The sequence below is a fragment of the Paroedura picta genome, chromosome 7, assembly GCF_049243985.1.
Source record: "Paroedura picta isolate Pp20150507F chromosome 7, Ppicta_v3.0, whole genome shotgun sequence".
NCBI classification, from domain to species: Eukaryota; Metazoa; Chordata; class Lepidosauria; order Squamata; family Gekkonidae; genus Paroedura; species Paroedura picta.
This window is the reverse complement of record NC_135375.1, coordinates 19,850,189-19,868,981: the sequence shown is the minus strand read 5'-3', so window position 1 is coordinate 19,868,981 and position 18,793 is coordinate 19,850,189. Positions and strand designations below refer to the sequence as shown.

The 18,793-nt window shown below is 47.2% G+C and overlaps 1 protein-coding gene across 4 annotated transcripts in view; it reads left to right on the top strand.

Moving 5' to 3' along the window:
- PRLR (prolactin receptor) overlaps positions 1-17,754 on the top strand; it is a 115,662-nt gene extending 97,908 nt beyond the window's left edge. For all 4 annotated transcript variants that reach the window (XM_077346959.1, XM_077346960.1, XM_077346962.1 and 1 more), the window contains 6 exons: positions 1,285-1,454; positions 3,075-3,241; positions 5,053-5,194; positions 6,411-6,510; positions 7,337-7,406; positions 9,572-17,754. In XM_077346959.1, the coding sequence (XP_077203074.1) occupies positions 1,285-1,454; positions 3,075-3,241; positions 5,053-5,194; positions 6,411-6,510; positions 7,337-7,406; positions 9,572-10,588 (1,666 nt within the window). In that variant the 3' untranslated portion in view covers positions 10,589-17,754. The remainder of the gene's footprint in view (positions 1-1,284; positions 1,455-3,074; positions 3,242-5,052; positions 5,195-6,410; positions 6,511-7,336; positions 7,407-9,571) is intronic.
- The last annotated feature ends 1,039 nt before the right edge of the window (positions 17,755-18,793 follow it).

The following is an 18,793-nucleotide window of genomic DNA, read 5'->3' as shown; positions in this document are numbered from 1 at the left end:
GAAACCCCGAGATTCCAAGGAACCTTTGTTGGGAATCCCAGTTGAGCCAAAAAAGCAGACTGGATCCAACCCACTGTTTGTACATGGCCAGAACCGGAAAACTGTAACTCTGTATTTACTCAGGGCCAAACCAGGCAGTATGTATGACAAGGTTAAGGTTCCTATGGAATCCTCCTATAGTAGGACAAGCAGGGCCCCTGAGGCTGTTTCAGGTTGGGAAAAAGGCATGGCTGGGAAGGCTGAATCCCCTCCTCCTTCCATTCCAACAGTGAAGTCCATGGGTTAAGGAGGTACAGACAATGCAAGTTCATTTACTGACCCTTTATTGACCCCCAGCTCTATGGTACAGAGACTGAACCACCTAAAAACACCAACATATATACAAGTGAGAACAATAGGAGATTCCTCCCACTATGAACTGATTGGATCTGGAAGTTGGGATCCAGCCACATGTTGCCAATTGCTGTTCCAGGATTACGATCCTACCTTGGATCTCAAACTCAGGTCTCAGGTAGGCCTACATACACAACACCAATCCCTGAGCCAAATCAGGACCAGGTAACCTTGGGCCCATTAGTTCTCTCACGTCATGTATGACTGCGAGTTGGGTTGGAGGAACCTTGATGTATCGATCCATCGCATGTCAAATCTATCATCAGATTGGAACCTCAACGAGAAATCATGTTATTTTGCGGATAGTGAAATTGTCTTGAGGTCTTTATTTTACAATGTTTATAGATTTAATTTAGAGAACAGTGTCCTGGTTCTCTCAGTAATCCAGCAATCTCATTGTTGTTGTTGTTATCATTATCATCATTATCACTGTTGTTGTTGTTATTATTTAATTTATTACCCATCACTTCCAAGTAGGCTCGTAATGGGTTTCAGGTGTCCAGTTAAAACCCCTATTAAAACCCTATTAAAATGGACAAAAAATACAAATACAGTGGACCAACAACCCAACAACATGGTGGAAAACTCCCCTCTACCCCCAACCCTTATCCCTACCTCATTATCACGGAAGTGGTACCAAGCCCTTTAGGCAAAACCCTGCCCCCTGCAGACTCCATCCCACAGTTCCCAAGCAGCGTGGCAAGAATGCATGTGCACCAAAATATTACAAGCCAGCTCAGAAATTTGCAAAAATGTCTTTGTATAGTTCTGAAGAATCTTTGTAATTAGCACAGCCAGATCTGATTTGAGCTTGCTCATTTCAAAGTAAGCGGAACAACATGGTTTCTTTTATATTTCCCCCACAATCTTTTTGTTGTTGTTGTTTTCCAGAAAGGAATCCTACCACGAATGCCCAGACTACATAACAGGAGGGCCCAATTCCTGTTATTTTGATCAGAAGCATACTTCACTCTGGAGCATATATAACGTGACTGTTAAGGCGACAAATGCATTGGGCAGTAATATTTCCGCACCCTACTATGTGGATGTGGCTTATATAGGTAAGTGGTGCGTATAATAAAACCAGGACAGAGTAATAAAATATATTCCTAAGAGTCTTCTGGAAGGTTTCCATACCACTGGCCGTTGTCATCTATGGTGGTCCAGGAGTTCCATAACACTCATGCTTATGATTTTTGCTTGTCCGGAACTTCCTCATGAGGTCATCTTGGAGGACCCATGTACAGCCTATGCTGAGGCAGCTGCATTGGTTACCAGTTGGCTTCCGGATTGGGTTTAATGTTTTGATTCTTACCTTCAAGGCCATTGGTGGCCTGGGTCCCACATATCTGAGGGACTGCTTGTCTCCTTATGCTCCTTGTGTGGCTCTTTGCTTTGTGGGTAGGAATCTGCTGGTTGTCCATTGTCCCCAGGAAGCATGCCTGGCCATGACCAGGGGTAGGGCTTTTTCAGTCCTGGCCCCGACCTCATGGAATGAGCTCCCAGAAGAGCTGAGGGCCCTGATGGAGCTGGCAGCATTCCACAGGGCCTCCAAGATGGAGCTCTCTCACCAGGCATTTGACTGAGGCCACGGTTGAAAGATTGGCCTCTGTGTAGGCCTCATAGACAGGACATCACCAGAAGATAACCCCCTTCCTCTTGGGGCAGTGGTGGCTGTTGTGGTAGGGCAGAGATGGCTGGGAGAGGGGAAGCCTGCAGATTGGGGTTTTTTGCTGGTGCAATTGAATCGATTACATATATTCTACTGCATTGTGATTTTCCCTATTAGAAATAGTTTGATTTCACCTTTGTCACTGCAGTTCTCTAGCTATATTGATGATCTGTTAGTTCCTTGCAGATAAAGATAATTCTATTTCTTATAGAGTAGCGAAGTTCTGTTACATTGTCAGTAGAGTGAGGAAATCCTTGCTTGATGTTAAGTGACTTGGTTGTTAACTTAATAAGGTTACTGTGGTTTTACCTATGTTTTGATGCTGATCAATGACTGTAAATAAGCTAAGGAAAGAAAAGGCCAGAGTTGCATGTAAGCAGGTACAGAGCAACAGACAACAGGCAAAGAACAATGGCATATATAAGATATGGCAACCAGGGCTCATGCCCTGGACACCATACATTTAGGGGGTACACTGGGCACCATTGAGGTCCCACAGGCAATGGGAACTGTGTGCCCCGACCAGCCTATGCTTCCCAATGCTATGCACCTGAGTCTGGACATGGTGGATGCTTGTGACAGTGTGAATACCCCATAGTCACCCAGTGCAAACTGCCGCAGCCTTCCCTCTGAAACAGAAGTTGGTGTTCACCATCCCCTCAGCAGCCACCAGTTTACCATCCCACTTTCTCAATGGCAGGCCTGAGCTGAAGGACTCACAGCCCAAGGTGGCTGGCCACTGCTGCCCTCAATGGAGGCAGACAGATGTCAGACACCAGGGAAGGGGGGATTTCTCTGTCCTGACTCCTGCCTCATTAAGCTCTACTCACCTGCTTGCCAAAAAAGTGCCAAATAGGCTTGGCATGCTACTGTTCAGCCATATGCAATCGTACTGGGGAATCACTTTGCCCACGGTCCTTGCTGTAACAACCAAAGGATTTCACAAACCTCTCTGCTTTTCTGTGTGAAGTACTGGCGAGTGAATCTCTGATCTTTCCCTTACTTTCAGTTGAGCCGAACCCTCCAGTAAACCTGACTCTAGAATGGGTGGATCAAGCCTACACAAACTATCTGCAGCTGAAGTGGGCTGCACCACCACGGGCAGACGTGAAATCTGGCTGGTTGACGCTTGAGTACGAGCTACGTATAAAGGCAGAAAGTGCACCAAAGTGGGAAGTAAGAAAAACACAAGTTTTTGGAAGGCCAGTGTTCTCTGTTTCCAAGTTTTGTGATGCAATCCCTGTTTCCAACAGAAATTGCATCACAAAACTTGGCTATTGTGAAAATAACATTTGCCAAGTCTTTCTTTGTTTTGTATAAGAGATCATTGATTTTTGGAAAGCATTTGTCTGTTGCAGCCTGATTTTAAGTGGACTTTCCGGTTGTCTCCTGAGCAGGGTTCTGATTGGGCCCGACAGCTGGTTAGCTTCAACAGTTCCGTAGCATTAAGCAGATCCCATCAGGCCTGGAGAAAGAATTTTATTTTCAGCAATATAATATTCATATCATAATCGTTGCATTTATGTCCTGCATTCATAATCTGAAGAAGGGACCTTACAGCAACTCATGGTGCATCGCAAAACAATATCCCTTTTAGACTTAAGTGGCAAACATTTATTGCTTATATTGGTCAACATAGCTAAATCTGGAGCTATATTGGAACTCTTAAAACATGTTTTGGTGATACACTTAAGAAACATTTCATAGTGGTAGAAAGCATTGTCAAGTCACAACCAACTTCCAACAACCATGTAAGATTTTCAGGGCAAGTGAGGTTCATGGGTGGTTTATCATTGCCTACCTCTATGTAGCACCCCTGGACTTACCAACCCTGAACTTCATTCTCCACTTTGTCAACCACTCACCCAGTTTGTGGAGGTCCTCTTGGAGCTCTTCACATCAGCCATGGTTTTCACTGTCCTGAATAGTGGGTCACCTGCAAACCTGGCCACTACACTACTCACCCCTAGTTCCAGATCATTTATAAATCAATTAAATTGGAATGCCTCCAATGCTGACCCTTGTGAGACCCCACTACTTAATTTCCTTCACTGTGAGAACTCTGCATTGATTCGTATACTGTGCTTCCAGTTTTTTAATCTATAAGAGAACCTGTCATCTTATCCCATGACTGCTAAGTTTACTCGGGTGGCTTTGGTCTCTTTCCTTAAAAACCTTCTGGGGTCTCCATAAGTTTTCTGTGACTTGATGGCATTTTCCACCCCTACCAGGAAGGATGAGAGAGAAACACCCTGGGGTGTACAGGGCTTTTTTTGGTGATAGTACTCACCAGCATCTTTTTCTCAGGGTTCTCTTCGAGGGGGGGGGGATTGGTAGAAATGGGCATGACCTTCTGTATGAGTATTGGTATTCTTCTGTTCACAGCAGAAGCACTAGTGGTATATTGTTGTTGTTGCTGTTGGATTATAAACCACCCTTCTCTATAAGGCTCGGGATGGTGCCCAGTGTACTAAAATTGATATAACAGCGTGTGGGTTGATGGGGACTGGGTTTTGGGTAACCCAGGGTGGATTTCTGACTGTGCCTTAGAAGCTTGCTGGGCCAGTTCCATATTCTCAGCCCAGCCAAACTCGCAGGGGTGTTGTAATGGTATAACCAAGGGGAGGAGAATGACATACACTCCTACAGGTCCTACCTGGGGACCAAGGTGGATAAAAATTAAGTCAATAAATAAATACCTTCCTCTGTCTGGGAATGAGGTAAGGGCCAGAAACAAAGGCCTACTCTGCACACAATAGATAATGCACTTTCAATGCACTTTAGAAGTAGATTTTCCTGTTCCGCACAGGAAAATCCAGCTGCCAAAGCACATAGAAAGTGCATTATCCTATGTGTGCGGAATGAGCCAAAGAGATCTTTGATTTTGCCTCCTTTATCACTCAAGTCATTCGAATTGGCTGCGGTTGTTTCACCGTTTTGAAAAGCATTCGTGTTTTCATCATTTTCTATTCTTGGTCCCTTTCCAGAATATATTTGTTGGGCTGGGCACCAAATACCAGCTGTTTAAATTAAATCCAGGCATAAAGTACGTTGCGCAGGTTCGCTGCCGCTCAGACCAGGGAAAATGGAGCCTGTGGAGTTCTGAAAGTCACGTCCAGATCCCGAAAGGTGAGTGGCACTGGATCAGCTCTTTATGAATTAGCATCGCCAAGAGGCTCCTGACAGCTTTGAATTCAGCCACTGTTGAGGAGCTTCATCTCTTCATCTGAGCCCATTGGGCTCAGGTCAAGACTTCTAGTTTTGGTCATTAACTGTATTTGAAATGAGTGAAGAAAAACATAGCAGAAAGGCACAGAGGTGATAGAATGGCCAGAATATTTTGCAGGAGAAAACGAACATTCATGTGCTTTTGGGTGCTTGGGTTTGCTCAAGAGTCACTTATACATACACTGGCCATCTGACCCAACCTAGTTGCTATCAGGAAATGGGGGTAGGGGGTGTTTCCCATGGGCCCCATAGCATTGTGGTGCTTCTATGCACCTCTCACATTTTCTCAGTCTTTCATGCAATCCTTCCCAAACCTACTTTGCTGTAATGTTTTGGGAAAGGTGGCAGCAAAGCTGCGGTAGCATCCGAGGGGATGTAAAGCTTTGGGTCTTCCCAGTTCCCACGACACCACCGTTTCTGCCCCGGATCCCTGCAGTGGCCCACCCCCTTCCCTGCCGCCAAAGTTAGAACGATCCGTTTCCTCGTTCTCGGAATTCCCATCTTTCGTTTGAATATTTCACCATTAAAATGAACCATGGTTTTGCTTGACTTTTGAGCCAACCCAATGAAGGCCTCACATCAGATCCCCCTTTGAGTCCTGCTGTTGACTAGATGAGCAGCTGCCACTCATCACCGTCCAAACAGACCAGTGGGAGAAAATCTACTGTATGTTCTCCTGAGCTAATTCACATGAAATGCTCAATATATTTTAAAATCCGGATTCGGAAACCAAGCTCCGTGGTCGAGAACCTCTGATAGGCCACGCCTGGTCATGTGACAAGCTTGCCTTAAAGGAGAAGCCCCTAATTTCTCTCAACTTCTGTCGGTCCTGGATTTTTCCTCTCTCCTCTGCCTTTTTCGATCTTCTACCCCACCCCTCCAAGAAAAGAAAGAGGCTCCCTGCCTGGCTCCTCTCCCCCCCCCCTTCAAGAAAAGAAATAAAGAGGCTTGGCTCCCTCCACCCTTCTGAACTACCCTAACCACGTGCAGAAGACTTTCCTGTTTCAATGGGGAGGGGGGGGAGAGGAAGACCCGAGTTCAAAGCGATCTGAATTCAATAGGATTGACAATGGAATAAAGAAAGTAAGTTCAGACTCTGCCCTGCTTTCTTTTCTAGAGTTCAAGCCGAAGGACATAATTGTGTGGATCTTTGTGGCCTTTTTATCGTTTCTCGTATGTTTGATCATGATCTGGACAATGGCCTTGAAAGGATTTAAGTAAGTGGCTGATTTTGAATTTGTGCATGTTAAGGGCCAGCAAGTCACTTCCGACTTATGGTGACCCACGAATTAATGACCACCCTAACATCCTCTCATTAACAGCCTTGCTCGGGAAGGCTGGGGCTTCCTTGACTATGTCAGTCCATCTCAAAATGGGCCTTCCTCTTTTCTTGCTGCCTTTGTCTTTTCCTAGTATTATTGTCCTTTCCGATGGCTTGTTTTCTCATAATATGACCAAACTAGAAATAGAGCCCGCTGTAACGCAGACAGCGGGCACTAGCGGGGTGTGGGCTTGTCGTGGCACAGCGGGCAGGTCTCAGAGGGCAGGTGGGGCGTGTGTGGCAACATGGCGCGAGTGGTGGTGGCCTACCGGAGGCAGGGACATCCGGGGGCAGACGGCGCGGGCCATCTGGAGGCATCGTGGGAGGCTCGGAGGCAGGCAGTGGCCTCAGCGCAGGTGCCCCGGGGCTGGCGGCCGAGGTTCGGGCGGCGTGTGGGCGGGTTGGGCGTTGCATGCAGTGGAGGATGAGTCGCGGCAGGCTTCTTTTTGCGGCGCGGCGGCAGCAGGCGCTCCCGGACGTGGACGGGCTGTGGAAGCTGGCGGGAAGTGCGGGAAGTGCAGGGCGGCGGCATTCATTCATTCATTCATTCATTCATTCATTCATTCATTCATTCATTCAATAACAATGACAAGATAGTGATAGTAATAAACATTGTAGAACAGTAGAATACTAGGGAAACTGACTAACTCGTACTGAGGCCCAGTGGTTTGGCGGACCTGTAATGATTGTAATGATTTCCAATTCTTTCTTTTTTTCCCCAGCATGGTTGCCTGTATCTTCCCACCAGTTCCGGGACCAAAGATACCTGGCTTTGATGTCCATCTATTAAAGGTAAGCATTCTGATGCTCACCTGGGACGGAATGTGAAAATTCACTGGCTTCCATTTTGGACATCCCATTTTAATGACCATCTGATTAGAAACGTTAAGCACTCGCCTGGCTGGCCCTTGCTAGCCCAGTCTAAGCTAAGCAGGATCAGCCCTGGTTACTACTTGGTTGGGAGGCCACCAAGAAAGCTCAGGGTTGCTATGCAGAGGAAAAGCAACGGCAAACCACCCTTGTTTCTCCCACTTCAAAAAGGACATGGACAAAATCCATAGGGTTTAGAGGAGAGCGACGAGGATGATCTGGGGCCTGGGGACCAAGCCCTATGAGGAAAAGCTGAAGGATCTGGGAAAGTTCAGCCTGGAGAAGAGGAGGCTGACAGGGGACTTGGTTGCTGTCCTGTTGGCAGCAGAGGATACAACATACAATAATAGCTTTAAAGTATATGTACTGACTAGATAGAGCCTCTTGTGGCGAAGAATGGTAAGCCAGCAGACATGCAGTCTGAAGCTCTGCCATGAGGCTGGTAGTTCGATACCAGCAGCCGGCTCAAGGTTGACTCAGCCTTCCATCCTTCCGAGGTCGGTAAAATGAGTACCCAGCTTTCTGCGGGGTGAATGGTAATGACTGGGGAAGGGAATGGCAAAACCACCCCGTATTGAGTCTGCCAAGAAAACGCTAGAGGGCATCACCCCAAGGGTCAGACATGACTCAGTGCTTGCACAGGGGACACCTTTACCTTTACTGACTAGATATCGGGGGCGGGGGTGATTTCAATGTCAGAGTAGTTCAGCGGTGGAACTAACTACCTAAGGAGGTGGTAGTTTTTAAGCAGCGGCTTGACAGCTACTTCTCATGGATGCTTGAGGCTGATCCTGACCTGAGCTGGGAGTTGGACTCGACGGCCTGCATGGTCCCTCCCAACTGTGTGATTCTATGATTGCCCTATGGGGTTGCCACATCAGCTGTGACTTGACAGCACTTCACACACACACACACACACACACAGAGGACCTCATACACACTTCTAACCTCAGGCAACTTCAACGACTGCAAATTACACCTAAGTTCAAATTAAAATGGAGGATCATTTGGTTCTGCTAGGTACGTGCTTGCACAGGAACCATCTGGCTCAGTACTGTCTATTAGCAAAGTTTTAGGAAGGTGGAGGCAACATGTGTCTGACAATCTGGGTACAGATCCCTGGGTGTGTAATTAAGCAGCAAAAGCAGTTACCCAGCTGGGGGGGTCTGTCTGTGTATCCACTATAAATCAGGGCCACAGGGCTGCAAACAGAGGAGTTAATAATTGCCCTTATCCTGTTTCAGTAATAGGGAATCCCTCCCAGCTGCTTTCATTGGGAGGAGAAGGACAGCCATCTCAATTGGCTCTTCCACTACCTAAAGCCACCTGTGAGTGGCCATTTCCAGTCTGGTTAACAGTGCAACAGACATGCACAGAGAAAGCGAGGGGGTAACATTCTTGCATAACAGGCTTTAGAACAGGAGTAGTCAACCTGTGGTCCTCCAGATGTCCATGGACCACAATTCCCAGAAGCCCCTGCCAGCGAATGCTGGCAGGGGCTTCTGGGAATTGTAGTCCATGGACATCTGGAGGGCCGCAGTTTGACTACCCCTGCTTTAGAAGGTGGTAACTCTAGCTAGGGTTGCACTGCTAGGCTCTTAATTGTCACTTTTCTGTGTTCTGTCTCTGAAATATGCTACCTGTTCTGCTCTGATGTTGCATTTAATTCTGAGAGAGAGAGAGCCAGCGTGGCACATTGGCGGCTTGTAATCTGGCAAGCCGGGTTTGATTCCCTGCCCTTCCACGTGCAGCCAGCTGCGGGTGACCTTGGGCAAGTCACAGGCCTGACAGTGCTGTTCCGACCAGGCAGTTCTGTAAGAAGCTTTCTCAGCCTCGCCTCCCTCCCAGGGTGTCTGTTGTGGGGAGAGGAAAGGAAGGTGATCGTAAGCCGCTTTGAGACTCCTTCAGGTAGAGAAAAGCAGCATATAGAAACCAACTCTTCTTGTATTTTAAATGTTTATTGTGAGCTTACCTTCGGGTCTAAATTCCCATGCCTTCAGCCCTTTCAAATGTCATCAAAGATGTAGTGCAAACAGTAAACATCTGCATCTTTCCAACGTTATGTGTTTGCTCTGTCTCTTCGCCAGGCAGGGAAAGCGGATGACGTCCTCAGCACCCTCAGCTGCCCAGTTTTCCCCCTGATGTCCGAGTCTGGCAACGAGTTGGAGAAATGGCTGGTGATAGACAGCGAAGACCAGCAACTGATGCCGAGCCACGAGAAGAGTCACCCCTATAAATATGCAAAGGTGGTACACAAGGAAATTGACAATGACTCGGGGAGAGGAAGCTGCGAGAGCCCTTCTCTGCTGCTGGAGAAGTGCAAGGAAGACGGAAATGCACTCTTGGATCTGAAATCTCCAGATACCAACGAGCGGGAAGAAAGCACGGCTGGGAAATGCACCAGGGAAGCTCCAGCCATAGACCCCAAAGGGCAGCTCCCCGTTTTGAGCAGTGAAGGCCCTAAGGCGTCCCCGTGGCCCGGGTCGCAGCTGGCCGACACTCCGTTTCCCAAGCGTTCCTATCACGATATTGTGGATGCGTGCAGAATAGCCCTTGGCGCCATACAACTGAACAGGCCGTCCGTTCTGCGGGGGAATGAGGAACGGTGTCATTCAGAATGTCCTCTGGCCATCAGCGAAGGGGAAAGCGCCACGTTGCAGGAGGGAGAAAGATTACCTTCAAGTGTTCAGGGGGACCTGGGGTCACCGTGGCCCCTCCCAGCAGAGAGGTTGCCGTTCTTGCCCACCAAAGCAATGGATTACGTGGAAGTCCACAAAGTCAATCATAACGGAGCATTGGCGGTAATACCAAAACAGAAAGCAAAGGTTGACAAAACTGAAAAGCACCCGCCCCCTGGAGACCCCAAGGAATACACCAAGGTCTCTACCGTCGTAGCCAATCACATTCTAGTGTTAATGCCGGATCCTGTAGCGGAGGCGTCGCCTTCCTTTCCAGAGCCGCCCATGGAGCCCTACTGGAGCTGTCAGTCAAGTCTGGCAGAGAAAAACCCGAGCTGTCGTCTCCCAGCACCCAACGCTTGCAAAGTACAGACTGCTGAGGCGGACTACATGGACCCAAATAATTTTATGAGTGCCTTTAATTAGGCATGAGGCGGCGTGTCCTTCTCCAGGTAACAACACTACAAGTCAAATAAAAAGCTTTGTTGACACAGAATCACCCAAACACCTGAATCTTGCTCCGTTGTAGCCTGTTGCTCCTTTACACGCCTTTCTGCTCAAGTCAGTTCGCGACTTGCCGATAGCTGATTGCAGATTGAACTGTTGTTATTTTTCTCGTGGAGATTTCATAGAGGGATTTCAGGGAAAGGAAGAGGACTTTGCAGCAGCAAAAAGCACACGGTATAGTTTCCTTTTTAAAAAAATCACGCCCATTTTTAATGGATGCCTTGATAAGAAGGATTTGTGCATTGTAAAGGGCCTCTTGTGGCACAGAGTGGTAAGGCAGCAGACATGCAGTCTGAAAGCTCTGCCCATGAGGCTGGGAGTTCGATCCCAGCAGCTGGCTCAAGGTTGACTCAGCCTTCCATCCTTCCGAGGTCGGTAAAATGAGTACCCAGCTTGCTGGGGGGTAAACGGTAATGACTGGGGAAGGCACTGGCAAAGCACCCCAAGGGTCAGACATGACCCGGTGCTTGCACAGGGGATACCTTTACCTTTTTGAAACCCTGTGTAATGTGTTGCTAGTTAAGAGATGGCACTGGACCTTAGAAGACACTCTAGAAAGTGGAGTCAGGTTCAGGAGCTGCTTCAGTGATGTCCCACTTGGCAAGTGTGCCACAGTGCAAATCTTGAACACAGGGACCACTGCAATATGGACGGCAACAGGCACATCACCGAATCGGCACACGAAAGGAGCTACCGGGAACCACTGAGCTGGTCGTAGCAGGCAGAAGCAGAGCTCCTGCTTGGTGTCCTTACTTGGCTCAGCAACGCCAGGATCCCGGCCCAGGTCTCTTGGTGGTAGCTTTGCCGCTGGCTGGCTGTGCATGAACCACACATTTCTGTCGCTTCTTGAATAGAAGTAGCCAAACATAGTAAGGGTCGACATAGACGGAACCGTTGGCAGGAAAACACAAAGGGAATGAAGTGAACGATTTCCCCGTTGTTATTCACCCCGTTTCTTCGACAAGGCGCAGCTGGAAGAAATGTCAGATTTCTTTCATGTTCTGCCATGAATTTCTAAACGTATTTTAAAAGCTTGTTTAGCTTTTTTCTATTTTGTCTAGGGTTTTTTCCCCTAAAAGAAAGCCTAGTTTTATGGATGTTGAAAGGTTTTATATATATATATATATACACACAGAATATATATAGATAGATAGATAAAGACTAATATATTGAAAGTATTCCTTACTGGGAAGTAAAATTTCGACACACGTTTTCCTGTTTTGATTATAGTGTGATAAATCGTTGCACATCCTCCTTGCTGGGGAGGCTCCTTGACCGTCAAATTTCAAATGGATCCCATTGGCAGCAGTGGGATTACTTAGAAGTCAGTGGTTTTAGGATTCCAGCATACGGAGGAGAGGGGATCTAGCTCATTTCTATATTGATTGGAATCCCCATAGCCGGATTCAATTAACATCTATGGCCTTATTGTACATAATACAAAAATCTGCTTTAATACAAGCCCAATGTATTTTTGAAGCCTATTTTTCTATGAATAAAAAAAAGGAATCTATTTTCTAATTCCCCAGAGCTGTTTACTTAACTAGAAGCACCTCTGCGAGAAGAACAGATAAGAAAAGAGGAAGGGGTGATGTGTATAATGCACCCACCTTGCCGCCAGCTATATACTGAACTTGTGTCAAAGGGCGTGTTTAAGGTCCTTGACCTTTGAAGCCAGATTGGAGGGCGTATTCTTGTCATTGGTAAAGGGGATAGCCCTGCGATGGACCCTTCCAAGATTACACTGGAAGGTTCTGCAGCTTGGCTTGCCAAGATAAATTTATTTTTATTTTATTTATTGTATTTGTAGACCGCCCTCCCGTAAGGCTCAGGGCGGTTCACACAGAATGTAACAGAAAAATACGTAGAGAGGCAGGCTTAGAGCAACATGTAGAACTGTAATAGGATGCCTTTTAATCTGTACAGTGAATCAGAATATCCCTAAGGGAAGGAAGGAAGGAAGGAAGGAAGGAAGGAAGGAAGGAAGGAAGGAAGGAAGGAAGGAAGGAAGGAAGGAAGGAAGGAAGGAAGGAAGGAAGGAAGGAAGGAAGGAAGGAAGGATACCATGTTGGGGAATTCTAATATAGCACGACATTCAAATACAGAGTTTTTGAAGTCTCGTTTTAATTTCGTATTCAAAATAATGTCTACAATCCCAGCAGCCAATGCTGGAGGAACAAATTTAGTCTACATACACTGATGTGTTTTTGTGTAGATACATCACCCTACACATGTGCAATCGCTTGGCAAAGTCATTCATCTTTTAGCCTATTGGCAACTGCTGCTTGTTCAAATTTGGCCTGCAGCTTTGACACAGTGACAAGTTCGGTGCCTGTGGAGTTCACATGAATCATGCTCTGATCCTTTAGGCCGCTTGCCACGGGACTTACTTCTGAGTAAATGTAGCCTAAGACTGGGTGGTGAGTCATGTTTCGTTGACTTCAGCTGACCCATGAATGTTGTACAGGAAAACCAAAGCAAATCTAATCCAGCTATATAGATGTATGTCTGCCACAAAGACATAATGCCTTTCTCTCTCCAGACATATCATACTACCTCATATTTGCTTTACTCGGGTTGATTCCCCATTCCCCCACGTGCAGCCGGTTGGGTGACCTTGGGCTCGCCACAGCACTGATAAAGCTGTTCTGACTGAGCAGTAATATCAGGGCTCTCTCAGCCTCACCCACCCCACAGGGTGTCTATGGTGGGGAGAGGAAAGGGAAGGCGACTGTAAGCCGCTTTAAGACTCATTTGGGTAGAGAAAAGCAGCATATAAGAACCAACTCTTCTTCTTCTAAAAGCAGAGAGAGAGAGAGAGAGAGGAGGAGAGATTATCAATTATTTCAAAAGATGCAAATTTAACACTCCCAATGTTACAGTTGTAATAGAGCTGAGTGCCAGATGCTAGAAAGCCCCACCACCACTACCACCAATGGCGTATTTTGTATACATGGTGACCTGTATGCCTGGGTAGTCGAACATTTGTAAAAAGAAATTAGCATAGTAAACCTGCAGAGCGGGTTACAGACAGATTGTACTTGTGAGTCGGGGACTGGCAGAGTTGAAAGTCAGAGGGCATGTTTTGTCAGCCTTGCGTTGTTTGCCTCGTGTTCAACACCATTAGTCAGTGGGATTTTACTCCTGCTTCCCCACAGCATTATGAAACGTTTAAACACATCCTGGGGTTCCTGAGCTTTAATCTAATATTTCCGACACCTGCTTTGCTGAAAAAAATTGGGAAAGATTGCGGCGACGCCCGGATGCCTGCTGTGAGGATGGTAAAATCTAGATTTTCCTGGACCCAGGCACTCAGCAGCCATTTCCCCTGCTTTTATCCCCTGCAGTAGACAGTCCCCCACCATCAGGAGTGGTTTTTTAAAAAAAAAAACTAGCCATTGAATATCGTTATACTGTTATAATGCTGTAACAATCATAGTGCTCCGAGGGCTGAAGGGTAGCCTCCCCTGGCCGCCCCCCCTCCCCGGCGATTCCCCAGCTTCCCAGTGAGCCTCGGAGCAGGCCCCTGGCCGGCCACCTACCTTCCAACTCCCCGGGGCCGCAGCAACCTCCAGGCATTGGGGTAATGGACCAATCAGGAGGCGCTTTGCACCTTCTGATTGGTCCCTCTACACGCGCCTTCCGATTGGCCCCTTGGGGTTCTGTATCCTGGACACGCCACCCCCCTTAACCAATTATTTATACCACTCCCCAAGCAGATAGTGATATTCAGTTGCTGGGGTGGCGGTTAACTGGAGAAGCCCTGTTGGTGCAGGGGAAATGGTCAATGGGAGACTGAGCAGTGAAACTGGGAAACCTGCTGCGAGGAAGCTCCATTGCCACTGAATTAAATCAGCAGAATTTTGAAACTAAAAAAAAAAATTAGCAACATAAGAGAGGGGCTGTGGCTTAGAAGAAGAAGAGTTGGTTTTTACACCCTGCTTTTCACTACCCAAAGGAGTCTCAAAGCTGCTTACAACCACCTTCCCTTCATCTCCCTGCAATAGGCACCTTGTGTGAGAGAGCTCCAAGAGAACTGCTCTGTGAGAACAGCTCTCATAGGACTGTGACTAGCCCAAAGTCACCCAGCTGGCTGCACCTGGAGGAGTGGGGAATCAAACTCGGCTCTCCAGATTAGAAGCCACCACTCTTAACAACTAGAGCATCTACTGAAAGTCCTAGCATTCATACCCAGCCTCCCTAGTTAAAAGAGCTAGGTAGCCAGTGATATGAGAAACTTCTGCCTAAAACCCTGGAGAGCCGCTGCCAGTCTGAATAGGCAGCAGTAACTGATGGACCAGTGGTTTGGTTCAGCATGAGGCAGCTTGATCTGTTCGTAGGACTACAGGACAGTTAGAACAAGAGCCTTAAAGCACAAAAGCAAAAATGGAAAAAGAAAAAAAAAACCTGCAGAAAATAACCCCATCACATCCTATGGTGTAATTCCTAAAAGAGGGGATGTTTCCACTCTCTGTGGTCCCATGCTGCTAATTTGACAGTTCTCAAAGGATGTTTTCACAGGGGATGCTTCAGTCGGTTTAAGATGTGAATAAGAAAAGGTTGGATGCAGCCATCTATTTTACTCCATCTCACCCAACCCTTCTCCTTATTACAGCCCCCATCCCACGTGGAGGTCCCACCATCTGGAGCATAGCCCTTGACCAAAGGGAACCCGCTCCTCATGTTTTCCCCACCCTTAAAGCTGGCTGGATCCAACTCTCTTTCCCTTAGAGCAGATCTGTGCAAAAGGCATGATCCACAGAGTTAAAACACAGTCCATGTCAATGAATTTGATGCCAGATTGGAGCAGTAAGCCGGGTGTGTGTCATAGAGCAGGGGTAGTCAACCTGTGGTCCTCCAGTTATCCATGGACTACAATTCCCATGAGCCCCTGCCAGGGAACTGTAGTCCATGGACATCTGGAGGGCCACAGGTTGACTACCCCTGTCATAGAGCACATTGCAAGCCACAGTGTATGACGGATGGGTGCCATTGATCTTGGCGAGTCACAGTGTATAAGCTAGAACATATACTTGATTTCTGCATTTAACCCCATGGACTGTGGTCACCTCTGGAAGCCCAAGACACATCGAGCGGATGTTAAAATGCTCAAAACAATCATTCTAGACTCGGGACTGAGCCGGGAACTGTTCACAAACTGGCCTGTTTGGTGCTTGACACCCCAGGGCAGGGGTAGTCAAACTGCGGCCCTCCAGATGTCCATGGACTACAATTCCCATGAGCCCCTGCCAGCATTCGCTGGCAGGGGCTCCTGGGAATTGTAGTCCATGGACATCTGGAGGACCGCAGTTTGACTACCCCTGCCCCAGGGCATGGAGGTGGGGAGGTGCAATCTGTAGCATAGCAAAGTCAGGAATGTTCCGTAGGATGCCTTGACATGGCAGAGGAGCTTGGCTTGCCGGGCCAGGCTGTGCTCCTGCATTCTTCTTACCAGGGATCCAAAGGGTCTTTTCACCCCCAAAGAAACGCAAGTGTCACTCAACTGTTGTTGCAGAACCACACGCCTTTCATGAGCCAGTTCTTGGGTTGCAGGGAAAGCGCTGGAGGCCCAGCACTCTGTATATTTCTCCCCGTGTAGCTTTGGATTCACGTTTATATGAATGGAGTAGGAAAATGAAAGCCATGCCTTCTGACGCTACCTATTGTTGGACTGAGATTCTTTGTTGTTGCTCTCTGGTTAATGATTCTCCTTTCTTCATCTTGAAAAAACGTCTCTCCCCTCCAGCATTGCAGAACGTGATGTGTACTTCTGTGGCTCCCACATGCGTACAAAGCCCATTTAATGTTCTAGATTGCCAACAAAGGTCTGGTAATGCGCCTCCGGGGATTTTGAACGCGTGCCTCACCCCCCCTCTTCTTGCATTTAAATAGCAGCTGTATTATACTATGCTACTTCCAGACAACATGAACAATAAGTGTTATGGGTAAAACCTAAAGATCTACCCGTTGGTTGCCGTTTTTGAGATTTCATTCAACACAGACTATTTCTTAACAAGGTGCCTTCTGACAGGCACGTCCGTGAAAGCGTTTAGATGTTCTAAATCACGCACACTTCGATGATGCATTTCACTTGAAGAAAGAGGCAGAGTACAAAACAGGATTTGGGCAATTCGTCGGTAATTTACGGCGTTTTACAAAGGGGAGCGGAAGTGAAGCTTTTTAAAAAATGGAAACGGATCAAGTATCTGCTTTTCGCATCACAACTATGCCTTGCTGCCAAAGGAATCCGAAAAAATAATTCCAGAAGTATGGATGCTTCTTGCCTTTACGATAGATCAGGGGTAGTCAAACTGCGGCCCTCCAGATGTCCATGGACTACAATTCCCAGGAGCCCCCTGCCAGCGAATGCTGGCAGGGGCTCCTGGGAATTGTAGTCCATGGACGTCTGGAGGGCTGCAGTTTGACTACCCCTGCGATAGATGGTCCGGAACCGATTGTTTTATAAGCTACAAGATATAGGGACAGAGATTTTAAAAAACATAATCTGCTTTTAATATATTGTTTTGGAGAACACTGGTATAAAATAAAAGCTCAGGAATCCTTTATTGTGTGTTCAGTGTGTTTAGGGGAAGAATGTTTAGATGACAGTTAGCAGGGAAAAGTTATTTCTAATTAAGTTATTGTTATTTTAACAAATGTCTACTGCGGGTTTCATGTTCAGGATCAATACTGTTACTGTTGTGTGCCCTTCTCTCATGTGCATCCGTCCTTTGTCACTTTGGGGGTTTGTTTTTTGAGTGTGTGTTTGTGGGGGGGGGGGACAATGACACACATGCCATTCAATGTAATAAACTTTCTGGAACAAATGTGGAAATAAGATTTGGGTTTTTTTTTTCATGCTAAAAAGAGATCTATAAGGTTGCCAAGGGACTCCATCTGTTTGCAGGTATGCTCCCTCTTGGCCTACCAAATCAACCAATACAATCCAGAGAGGTAAGTAAGAGGACTGTTCTGCGAATTCCTGAAGGCGGAATCATTGCATCCTAGAGTTGGAAGGGGCCAACCAGGCCATCTAGTCCAACTCCCTTCTCAGTGCAGGATCAGCCTAAGAAACAAAAGCACATCCAAACACACAGAAACCTACTTCATGCTGAATCAGGCCTTTTGGCCCATCAAAGTCAGCATTGTCTAAGGCTGGCAGCAGCTTTTCAAGGCCACCTGCTCTCTAGCTGGAGATGCCAAAGACTGAACTTGGGATTTTGTGCATGCCAAGCAGATGCTCTATCACTGAGCCACAGCACCTCCTATAGCTACTTCCTGTAGTGGGAGTGCCAAAGCAGGAGTCATAGAATCATAGGGTTGGAAGGGGCCATACAGGCCATCTAGTCCAACCCCTTGCTCAACGCAGGATCAGCCCAAAGCATCCTAAAGCATCCAAGAAAAGTGTGTATCCAACCTTTGCTTGAAGACTGCCAGTGAGGGGGAGCTCACCACCTCCTTAGGCAGCCTATTCCACTGCTGAACTACTCTGACTGTGAAAATATTTTTCCTGATATCTAGCCTATATCGTTGTACTTGTAGTTTAAACCCATTACTGCGCATCCTTTGCTCTGCAGCCAACGGGAACAGCATCCTGCCCTCCTCCAAGTGACAACCTTTCAAATACTTAAAGAGGGCTATCATGTCCCCTCTCAGTCTCCTTTTCTCCAGGCTGAACATTCCCAAGTCCCTCAACCTATCTTCATAGGGCTTGGTCCCTTGGCCCCAGATCATCTCCGTCGCTCTCCTCTGTACCCTTTCAATTTTATCTATGTCCTTTTTTAAGTGAGGCCTCCAGAACTGCACACAGTACTCCAGGTGTGGTTTGACCAGTGCCGTATACAATGGGACTATGACATCTTGTGATTTTGATGTGATGCCCTTGTTGATACAGCCCCAAATGGCATTTGCCTTTTTTACCGCTGCATTTGCCTTTTTTCCTTACAGCCAAGTATTATCCCCATTGGCTGCAGTTGTATCCCAAACTCTGCAGCACAGACTGCGGACAAGTGGGGGAGAACCCACGTGGTGCATAGAAGTCCCCTGAGGCTGTGAGGCAGCCAGGAATAGAGTCTGTTTCCCAGACGGCCCCAGAGACCCAGCTTTCTCAGCCCACACATCAGG